The 12,406-nt window shown below is 32.9% G+C and overlaps 1 protein-coding gene and 1 pseudogene across 1 annotated transcript; both read left to right on the forward strand.

Moving 5' to 3' along the window:
- The first annotated feature begins 5,743 nt into the window (after nucleotides 1-5,743).
- On the forward strand, nucleotides 5,744-7,754 carry LOC105953068 (uncharacterized; annotated as a pseudogene).
- LOC148771705 (uncharacterized) lies at nucleotides 6,826-7,644 on the forward strand. The gene has a single exon (XM_088815182.1). It carries the CDS (start codon nucleotides 6,826-6,828, stop codon nucleotides 7,642-7,644), a length of 819 nt encoding a protein of 272 aa, XP_088671308.1.
- Nucleotides 7,755-12,406: the final 4,652 nt, after the last annotated feature.

Below are 12,406 nucleotides of genomic sequence, written 5' to 3' on the forward strand. Positions count from 1 at the left end.
AACGTTGTATACAAATTTGGAGCCAAAGTCATTGCAAATCGTTTTAAACTTATTCTTAACGATCTAATATCTCCTACCCAATCTGCTTTTGTCCCGAAACGCCTAATCTCCGACAATATCCTGGTAGCCTATGAAATTAATCATTTTATCAAGCTTAACTCTAATAAAAATAATAATTATATATCTCTTAAATTGGACATAAGTAAAGCTTATGATCGTATCGAATGGGGTTTTCTTAAAAAGATTTTGCTTCATTTTGGATTACCGCCTCAATTTGTGGATCTTATCATGCTTTGTGTTTCTTCGGTCTCATTTTCGTTTTTATTCAATGGCTCACAGTTTGGCTCGGTTCGCCCAACCCGAGGATTACGACAAGGGGATCCTCTCTCCCCCTACCTCTTCATTTGTTGTGCAGAGGCATTGACTGCAATGATTACAAGAGCAACGGAAAGGGGAGACTTTCATGGGGTTCAGGTTGCGCCAAGTGCTCCTAAGATTTCCAGTTTATGTTTCGCAGACGATACTTTCATATTTGGCAAAGCAACTCAGGAGTGTGCTACAACTCTCAGAACGATCCTCACAAAATATGCACGAGTATCAGGGCAGGAAATAAATATTGACAAATCAACAATGTGTTTTTGTCCGGCGACACCCTTAGATCGACGAGAAGCTATTCAACAAATCCTTCAATTTCGGGTAGTCGACGGCCATGATAGATATCAGGGGATGCCTACATTAATTGGTCGGACTAAAAAATAGATCTTCTCATATATGCGTGATCGGGTCTGGACTTGTATAAAGGGTTGGGGTGAAGAGCAGTTATCACAAGCCGGCAAGGAAGTGCTAATTAAATCAGTTCTACAAGCTATCCCAGCTTATATCATGAGCTGTTTTTTTCTCCCCAACGGACTTATTTCGGAAATCGAGCGAGTCATTCAACGCTTTTGGTGGGGTAAGGGAGACTATAAAGGCATGGCATGGGTTTCGTGGAAGGATTTATGAAAATCGAAAGAGCAAGGTGGTCTCGGGTTTAGGGATTTACAAGCATTTAACACGGCAATGATCATGAAACAAGCGTGGCGTATTTTAGTCTTCCCGGACCTGCTTATGTCACGGATAATGGCTGCCAGGTACTTCCCTCACGGAAATCTTCTATTGGCAGGAATTGGCTACCGACCATCAACGAAGTGGAGGTGTATCTGGAAAACCATTCCTTATCTCCAAGCTGGGCTACGACGCCGGATAGGAAACGGGGCAAACACATCTATATGGGCTGACCCATGGCTCAGAGATGGCGGAAATTTCAAAATTATTACCGCTAGACAGATATCCTCAGCTTTCCCAGACCGAGTTTCGGACTTGTTGGAATCAGACTCTAATTCGTGGAATTAAGAACTTGTGCATAACATATTTTGGGCAGTGGACGTGGATACGATCTTGGGGGTTCCATTAGGCGGACCTCATACAAATGATTCTTGGGTGTGGCACCACTCGCCGAAAGGTAACTTCACAGTGAGATCATATGATTCTTAATAATCATAATTTATCTAGTCCTATGGGTGTCTGCAATAATGGTTCAATTAGTGGAACAAATAATCGTGAATGGAAATGCATTTGGCGGTTGCCTATACCATCTAAAACTAAGATTTTTTTGTGGCGATTTTGTGGAAACAATCTACCAACCAATGCGGAGCTGCATCGTCACCGGATTATTACCCCACCTACTTTTCGTCGTTGCGGAGCTAGTAACGAATCAGCGTTACATGTTATCGCTACATGTAAAGGAATGAACAAGGTTAGGGAAAACTCACCTTTTGGCATCAACCCAAGTGCGGCATTTTCATCCCCGTGGCAATGGTTGCTCCATATGAAACACTCACTAGATGAGAACATTTTTTTATGGGCCATGGTGATCGCATGGAAGGCGTGGGAGAGGTGTAACAGAGAGATTCACAATGAGGAGGTGACTGGTGCCGACGAACTGCCTAGTTGGTGTAGCCATTATCTAGCAAACTTCAAATCCAATCAAATCAGGCCAAATCCTAGTTTTCAACTAATTCACCCGACGGAGTGGAAGCCACCGGTGATGGGGGTGTTGAAGATCAACTTTGATGTCGCTATACGACGTGGAGAACCAAAGTTAGCGGTTGCAGCGGTGGCACGGAACCATGAAAAAATATGCGTTGGATGGAAAGTGGTTCGAATTGATGGAAGTCTTAATCCTGTTGAAGGTGAACCTATGGCTGCTCTACATGCCATCATGCTAGCATCTACGAACGGATGGAACTAAGTTATTTTCGAGGGTGATTCTTTGCAGGTGATTCAGACACTTCGAGCGGGTGGAGGTGACATGTTACCATTCGGCGCAATCATCGATGAATGCAATTATTTAGCAAATGTTTTCACGAGTTTTTCTTTCTCGTTTGTTAAGCGTTCGGGAAATTCTTTAGCTCACACTCTTGCTCATCTTCAATGTATTGATACACTAGAAGGACTTACGCTTCCGTATGATTTGGCCAATATTGCCTAATAAAATTTTCTCTACTTTCAAAAAAAAAAAAAAAAAAAAAAGAAGAAATAAGTTTTACATGTATTCTTTATAATAATGAGGGCAAATTATTAAACCCTCATGAGGTAAAGCCTAATTTAAAAAAAATCCCTTCATGTTTGTGTAATTACAAAAATCTCCTTCTAACCAGCGTTTGACCGATTAAATTCCCAAAAAATGTATCTTTTCCGTTTTACCATTATGTTATTTGAAGGTAATAAATGATAAATTAGGAGAAACCCTCGGAGGTAATTTATTAGAAATTTATTAAAAAATAATGAAAATATTTTTAACCTGAAATAAGAAATACGGGAATATCTTTCTGAAATATGTGAAATCGATTTTATTGAACAAATAATTATAAAATTATAAATAAAACAAATAAAAACTTTTAATGTTACAAGATATGTTTAATTCTTATATATATATATATATATATATATATATATATATATATATATATATATATATATATATATATATATATATATATATTCTATTTTTAATAATTATAAACTCAAGAAATCCATTACAATTTTAAAATTAAAAGTAATTACGGGTTTTTTTTTTTTTTTTAAATATATTACATTTTGCACCCTAAGTAATTAATATGCTTACAATTGCCCAACAAGGGCCAAAATGACCTTCTCAGATGGATATTCCATGGAATAAAAAAGATTCCGTTAAAAGTAGCACCGTAGGGAGACTGTGTAAGACGACAACATACCTCATGGGGGTTTTTGTAATCACGCAAATATGAGGCAGCTTTTTGTATTTAGACCTTACCTTAGAAGTTTTCTCGTAATTTTTATAATAATTAATAAATTCATTCCCGTCACCGTGTATATCGGCATTGCTGGCCATTGTTGAAACCGCAAAATGCAAAGAGCTATCTCTTGAAAAATCGGTGTAAGATGCTATGTAGCCGCCGGTGTTTCCTGTCTGATTCTCCACATTTTTATGGTCGTAGGTGGTGGTGCCTTGGTGGATCATGGTAACCTTATTTTTTGTATGTCTAGAGCATAAAATAGATTATAAAAATATATGTTATTTTGTGTTTAATGCCATTTTATTTAAGGGGAAATTAGCTAGACACCTCTAATTTTGGACTTATATAGGTGGAGATCTAAATTGTTAGATAAATATAGGTGTAGGTCATTTGACCAATATAATTAATATTAATTAAATTAAAGTATTATTATATAGACACAAATCTTAATTAGTATTTATATGAAAATACTATTTTAGAAAATTATGGAGCAAATCCCACATATCAGTCCCCTCTCTCTCTCCTCCCTCTTTCACTCTCCTCTCTCCAGTGGCGGATGAAAGAAGGGGCGGGGAGGGGGAGGAGCCGCCCCTCCAAAAATAAAAATCCTACTAATTTTTTAATGTTTTTTTTTTAAGAAGTAGAGTCTTGGCTCCACCAGACTTTTTGTATTTCTTTTGAGAATTGGCTCACCACCAAATGTAATACGGTGTTATAGAAAAAAAAGATTTGTTTTTTCCTCTTTCTCTTTTTCAGAGAATTAAATATAATAAAAAAATTATAAAAGTCAATGTATTAGACAAAAAATCTTTTCTTGTTTACAATAGTACAAATATAGAATCCTCTCTCGTCAACATAGAGTTCTAAATATCCTCTTCTCACTCTCAAAGTCTCCATTCTCTCTCTTTCTCAAAGGAAACAAAAAACATTCAAAGTTCAAATTCATCCTCTTTTTATCAAGTAATATTAATTTTCATCTTCTCTCTTATGTATTTATCCCTTACTCTTTTTGAGATGTATGTTAATGTTAGAGTTTTAAATATATATTTGTTTTATAACAAAATATGTGATTACTTATTATGATTTATGATAAATGTTTAAGGGTTCTTTGACATTTACATTTGATGTGTTTATTTGAATTTATTTTAGGGTTGTTTGATATTTGAATTTATCAATTTCATGACTATCACATGTTTGAAATCTTCTGTTCAGGCTTTAGGCGTTATTTGATATGTATATTTAGGGATTTTTTTATTTTTATATTCTAAATGGTAAAATATTTTGATTCTTTGAATTGTAGGTTCTATTGACTATTGTTCCAATGTCAAAGCCTCCACCCAAGCGAACAAAACATAATACGATCGATTCATTATTTAAACGTGATCTTAAAGAATCGTCATCATCTAATGTTGGTAGTTCTTCTCTCGTTGATGAACAAGAACTTGTTGGGCCTTCTATTATCGATATTGGAGTTATACATGATCAAGAGTTTGCAAGCAATTCTTTGGAACGTGATCCAGGGAAGCGGCCTCAGATTTGGACATATCCTGTTAATCAACAAGATGAAATTCGGCGCGCTTATATCAAATTGAGGCCGTATTAGTTTTTCTTATCGAAGTACCCTTATTCAAGCAATGAGAAGACTACTCGTCGACGATTCCAATATTCCTTGTTTTCTCAATTCTCTTCTTGGTTGGAGTATTCACCTACCAAAGATGTTGCTTATTGTTTGCCGTGCTATCTTTTTGCTAGTAAGCAAGTAGCACGTTTTGGTGCAAATGCATTCACGGTGGAAGGATTTAGCAATTGGAAGAAGGTAAATGATAGAGATACATGTTCCTTTTTACGTCATGTCGGAAATCATGCATCCTCCATTTTATCTCTATGAAATCATGTGAGGATTTAATGAATCAATCTAGACATATTGACAAGGTCATGCAAAGACATTCATCGGAGCAGATATTGAATAATCGATTGAGGCTTAGAACATCAATTGATTGTGTTCGTTGGCTTGCATATCAATCTTGTTCTTTTCGATATCATTCTTTGGAACGTGATCCAGGGAAGCGGTCTCAGATTTGGACATATCCTGTTAATAAACAAGATGAAATTCGGCGCGGTTATATCAAATTGGGGCCGTATCAGTTTTTCTTATCGAAGTACCCTTATTCAAGCAATGAGAAGAGTAATCGTCGACGATTCCAATATTCATGGTTTTCTCAATTCTCTTCTTGGTTGGAGTATTCACCTACCAAAGATGTTGCTTATTGTTTGCCGTGCTATCTTTTTGCTAGTAAGCAAGTAGCACTTTTTGGTGCAAATGCATTCACGGTGGAAGGATTTAGCAATTGGAAGAAGGTAAATGATAGAGATACGTGTTCCTTTTTACGTCATGTCGGAAATCATGCATCCACCATTTTATCTCTATGAAATCATGTGAAGATTTAATGAATCAATCTAGGCATATTGACAAGGTCATTCAAAGACAGTCATCGAAACAGATATTGAATAATCGATTGAGGCTTAGAACATCAATTGATTGTGTTCGTTGGCTTGCATATCAATCTTTTTCTTTTCGAGGTCATGATGAAGGGCCAACATCAAAGAATCCGGGTAATTTTCGTGAGATGGTGAAATTATTGGCAAGTTATAATGATAAAGTAGCTGCAACTGTTTTAGAAAAAGCTCCTCACAATTCAAAATACATATCTCCAATAATCCAAAAGGAGATATTGCATGTTATTGCTTCTAAAGTGAGAAGGAAGATTCGAGAAGATATTGGTGATTCCAAATTTTGAATTCTTGTTGATGAAGCACGAGACGAGTCCAAAAGAGAACAAATGGCTCTTGTTTTAAGATTTGTAAACACGATGGGTTTTCTCCAAGAACGTTTCTTTGATATCGTAAGCGTGGAAAATACTTGTTCATCGACTCTTAAAAAAGAGCTTTCTAATATTTTTTCTCATCATGCTTTAAACTTCGAAAACCTTAGAGGGCAAGGTTATGATGGTGCAAGCAATATGCGTGGTGAATGGAATGGATTACAAGCATTATTTTTTTTAGATTGTCCATATGCATATTACGTGCATTTTTTAGCCCATCGACTTCAGTTGGCATTAGTTGCGGCTTCAAGAGAGGTAATTCTTGTTCATCAGTTTTTCTCAAAGTTGGACTTGATTGTTAATATTGTGGATGCTTCTTGTAAGCGAAACGGGGAGTTAATTACTGCACAACAAGCTGAAATGTCTCGTTTGATATCGATTGATGAACTTGGGACCGGTAGTGGAGCTAATCAGATTGGTAATTTGCAACAAGCTGGAAATACTCGTTGGGGTTCTCATTTTTCTTCAGTTTGTAGTTTGATCAAATGTTTAGTGCAACTGGAACCGTACTACAAAATATTGTAACTGATGGAGAAAATTATTCCCAACGTGGTGATGCCGATTCTGCTTATACTACCATGACATCCTTTCAGTTTATTTTTATCCTCCTTTTGATGAAAGAGATAATGGGAGTTACCGATGTTCTTTGTCAAGCTTTACAACAAAGGTCCCAAGATATATTGAATGCTATACATTTAGTCCCAACAACAAAGCACCTGCTTCACAAGTTGAGGGACAGTGAATGGGATACTTTTCTAAGGGATGTTAATTCATTTTGTGAAAGTAATGAAGTTGAGATGCCTGGTATGAATTCTGCTTACAAAGTAGGTCGTGGAAAGTCAATTCATCAACCACGGGATACTAATATCACAATCGAACAGCATTTTCATTTTGACATCTTTCTGAATACGATCGACACGCAACTAAAAGAGTTGAATTGCAGATTTAATGAACACACGTTGGAACTCCTGACTCTTAGTTCTGCTTTAGATCCGAGTGACTCATACAAGTCATTTAAAGTAGATGATATTTGCACTCTTGTTGATAAATATTATCCTGCAGATTTCACAGAACAAGAAAGAATGCTTTTGAAGTTTCAGTTGAACCATTATCATCTGGACATGACTAAGCATGAAGACCTCTGTCATTTATCCACTCTTACAGCACTATGTGAAGGATTAACATCGACGAAAAAAGCAAGCGTATATTTCTTAGTTGATAGGTTGATTCGTCTGATTTTACTCCTTCCGGTTTCCACTGCTACGACCGAACGGGCCTTTTCTATTATGAAGCTTACGAAAACTAGATTTCAGAACAAAATGAACGATGAGTTTCTCAGAGATTGCATGCTTCTACATATTGACAGAGAAATTGCTGATACTTTTAGTACGGACTCAATAATAGACGAGTTTTACTCATTGAAGCACCGTAAAGCACAATTGTAATAATTGCATTATTTTTTTGAACATGTCTGTTAAAATATTTTTTGGAATGCTATATTTTACCTATCTGATATTACATACTTTTCTTATTTTATATGCTTGTGCATTTTGCTAAAAATAATCCCCCCCCACCTCAAAAAAGGTCCTGGATCCGCCCCTGCCTCTCTCCCATCTCTCACGTCCATTTTTTCCTCTATGTCTCTCTCTCTCTCTCTCCCCAAATTTTTTCATCTTTATTATTTTTTATTGTACTTTATAATTGTTTTCTGAATTTTTTTAATTGATTTGGATCAAAACAGTAAACGTCAAATAACAAAAGAAATTTCAAAACACATATTTAATGTTACAAAATTATTGTAATATCGTATTTATCGTTATATTTTTAGTATGATTTTATCACATACATTTATTTGCATATTTTTTTTATATTAGTTTTGAATATTTAATTATTTTATCCACCAAATTTATTTTTTTTCCATGTTGTAACATCAAAATGCAAATTTCATGCAACAACAAAATGTTAAATACAATTTACAATATGTTACAATCTGCAACAATAATCTACAATTTGCAACAGTAAGTTATTGTCTTCCCCGTTAGTGCTCCGATTGCAGGTTCAGTTATTATTGTCTTCCCCTTCTTTTCTCCTTCTTCGATAATGACTTGTTTTGTTTTTCATACATATTGGTTGTTCAACGTTCAAGAAAAAAAAAAGAAAAGAAAAGAAATAATGATTTAAACTTACGAACAATAAATGTAAACTAAGAACTGCAAACTCAGAATAGCGAAATGTAAACTCCGAAAAGCTACATATAAACTCAAACCAACAATCAAACCTTTTAATCTTAAGAAATTCAGTGTGCATATTCAAAATACAGTTAGTTATTTTTATTATTGTTTTACCAGTTTGTTATTTGCAATTTATGCTCAACTTATATTTTATTTTTCATTCAAAATGCTACATTTTGAAAATTAATAAATATAAAAAATATTCCAACATTCTCAAAAGAAACAATAAAAAAATAAATGCAAACCAAAATATTAGGATAAAAGGTTATACATACCATTTCATTTTAAAACGATGGTTGGCTGCAAAATCAGTATAGCAAAATGCAAACTCTTATAACAAAATGCAAACTCAAACTAGCAAAAATGAAACCTTTAATCTCATTCAAGGTGCAAATTTAAAATATAGTTTGTTATTTTATTATTTATTTGCTATTTTTACCAGTTTGCTATATGCATATTCTGCAACTTATATATATAATGTTATTTTCATTCAAATTGCTGCATTCTTAGACTTCAACTAAATGCAAACTAAAAAATTTCATTCTTTAGGTTATCTAAATTTAATGGACTACAAAAATACCCAAAATCTGCAGATTTCAAAGAGGTGAAAATTCAAACTCGAAATATCAAAATGCAGACTCATGAATAGCAAAATCTAAATTCAGAAATTTGTACCTAACTTTAAAAAAATAGTTAAAAATTCGAATAATCAAACCAACACACTATCAATATCGGTATGTTCTTGTTTAATATGAGTGTTGCTTACCGAAACTAATATGTGTTTGGGCCATTGTAGAAAACGCAAACGACAAACGGTATCTTTAAACAACAAACAATCTGATAATAGAAAAGAAAAAAAAACCCAATCAATATATGATTTCACGAAGCAAACAACAAACGGATATTTGAAAACTGCAAACGATTGAAGGACTCTACCAGTGACCAACGTGATGAATTTTTTTTTCTAGGGTTTAGTATTGCTGAAATCGATTTTTCGGATGGGGGAATTTCAGAGTTGGGAATGCGTAAGATTTGGGAGTGGGGCATTAATTTCGTGTTTTTTGGGAGAGAAAAATATGGGATTAAAAGATTCACAAAGTGGGCTATTATTTGGGATTTTTAATTTCCATATATTATTAGGGGTGTTTTTGAGACATTATAAATAATTAATTAACTGAAAATTGAAAATTATTAGTTGGATTTATACACATAAAATCTCTTATAGAAGGACCTATAGTAAATTGCTAAACAAAAATTGTTTGGGGTATTATGAATGTACATTAAAGACTTGAGACTATATTAATTAATATCTCAATAAAGTTGCTATTAATTAAGGGGCAATTTGCTATAGGTCCTTCTATAAGAGATTATATATGTAAAAATCCATCTAATAAAATCTAGTTTTCAGCAAATTTTGTTATTAGTATGTGTCAAAAGTACCCCTAACAATATATGGAAAAATAAATCCTCAAAATAAAATCCCCTATTTTTCTCCCTATTTCGTTTGACCTAACTGTTACCACCAAATCTGACAACGGCGACTGCAAATCCGAAAATTTGAATTCCACATCTCTGAAAAATCGATTTATTCAATATCAAAACCTCTCCAAAATTTGTGATGCCTTCCATAGGTTGCGTTGTCGAAGCGTTTGCAATTTACAAAGTCGTTTGCTGTTTGATTTGCTGAACCAGTTTGCCCCCCTTTTTGTTCGTGATTTTCCAATTGTTTGTTGTTTGAAGACATCGGCTGGTGTTTCTGTTTGGGATTTATACAATGGACACAAACACGATTAAATCTTGGTAAGCAATGATTCTATAAACTATTTGTATGTTTAGTGCGTGCATTTTGATTTTTTTTGTTCTGCATTTTCATGTTGTTTTTTTGATTTTCAATTTTTCTGTTTTTATTTTATTTTGCATTTTGCTGGTTTGCAATTTATTTCGAATAATTCGATACTAATTTGACAACCTTTTTTTTTTCCATGAGGATGATGACTTCGAATCCCCAAAATCAAACAATTGAGGGGTTCGTTAATGTTATAACTTTGGTTCTGTTTATTCTTAAACAAAATGTAGCTGCATTTTAAGTTATATTTTTTAAGGTTTGTTTGATGTTAGTCTGAGTGTTTATGCGTTTTTTTAAACTCGGTTTGCATTTTGCTCTTTAAAGTTTGTCACTTTGATTCTGTATTTTGCTATTTTTGCGGCTGATTTTGGTACTTATGTAATCTGAATTTTGATTTTTTGGTTAATTTTGAGTAGTGTTGTTAGTTGTTTGCAAATGATGTTTGCTATTTTCAAGTACAATTTTTATTCGACTAATTCATGTATCGTTTACTTACATATGATGTTTTTATTTGTAGTTTGCATTTTGCAAGTCTTGTATAAACTTGCAAAAGTTGTCAGTTGTTTGATATTTTGCAATAACATTGTTTGGATAATTCCATAGCTCTGATTTTTTTCTTTTTCTTTTCCAACAGTCAAGCCAAATAAAAGGAAACAAGTCACTAAATCATCGAAAAGGAAAAGAAAAATCAACTCAGACTGTAGTCGAGACCTAAGAACAACCAACCGTTACAGAAAGAACAATCGATTCCACAATATAGTTCAAACCTCATTTTGTAATCCGGTGTATTACAGTTTGCAGTTTCAGTTTACGTTTGTTGATAAAAGGGTTTCATCTTTTACATTACCTTGCGAATTCCAAGTTTAAAATTGCAAAAGAAAATGATTGTTTTGCTATTGCATTATGCAGTATTATTTTTTCTCATACTAATGCAAATCGCAAATTTATGTTTGACATTTTAATGTTTGCAATTATTCATGGTGCAGTTCGCTATTTACAAAATGATATAACAGTAATACAGAATTAACAAAGAAAAAAAACACCATTCTAAAATTTGCAGTTTGTTTATCATTTCTTTTGTATTTTGCATTTTGTTATTGTATGCAATTTGCATTTTCCTGTTACAACTTACAACATGGAAAAAAATAAAAAAATGTGAATAAGATAATTGAATATTTAAAGATATTATTAAATAAAAATATGGCAATAAATAATTATGATGAAATTATACCAAAAAATATAACAAGTAAATACCATATTACAACATTTTTTTAACGTTAAATATGTGTTTTCAAATTCCTTTTGTTGTTTGTTGTTTGGAAGCAAATTAATAATAAATGCAAACATAAAATTATAGAGAGAGATAAATATGTAAGTGAGAGAGAGAGAGAGGCGTGAGAGAGAGGAGAGAGGGGAGAGAGATAAATGCGTGTGAGAGAGAGGAGAGAGAGAAAAAAATGAGAGTGATTTGTGGGTTTCTTTCTTTATTTTCTAAAATAATATTTTCATATAAATATTAGTTGAGGATATTTGTGTCTATATACAATTAATTTTATTTAAAACATATTAATTTTAATAGGCAATGGACCTACACCTATATTCATCTAATCACTTGGATCTCCATCTATATAAGTCCAAAATTAGGGGTGTCTTGCAAATTCCCCCATTAATTAAATATTAATAAATACATTAGGAATTAGTTGAACAATCATTAGGAACCAAATAGTTTTTTCTCAATAATAATTGAGTATTCCTGAATTACGAAAAATTTATTCAATGAAGGATTACAATTTATTTTTATAAATAAATTAAACTAATTATTTATTTCTTATATTTCTCGTACTTCTAATCTTACATATTATAGTAATTATTGATTGGCATAGATAAAATTATGAATTTTATAAATTATTTTTTTATGAGTAAACATAGATATTAGTAAACATAGCTACTCAAAATTCGGAGAGTGATAAAAATTCTTTTAAATTATATTTTAAACATAGCTAATTAATTAACTGAAGATTTTTTTAATTATATTTTAAACATAGCTAATTAATTAAATGAAGATTTTTTTAATTATATTTTAGATAACTATATATGTTAAGATAATTAAAACTAATTTTAAAATGTATT

Source organism: Erythranthe guttata, chromosome 3 (assembly GCF_056151865.1).
Source record: "Erythranthe guttata isolate IM_541 chromosome 3, IM_541, whole genome shotgun sequence".
In the NCBI taxonomy this organism is placed as follows: domain Eukaryota; kingdom Viridiplantae; phylum Streptophyta; class Magnoliopsida; order Lamiales; family Phrymaceae; genus Erythranthe; species Erythranthe guttata.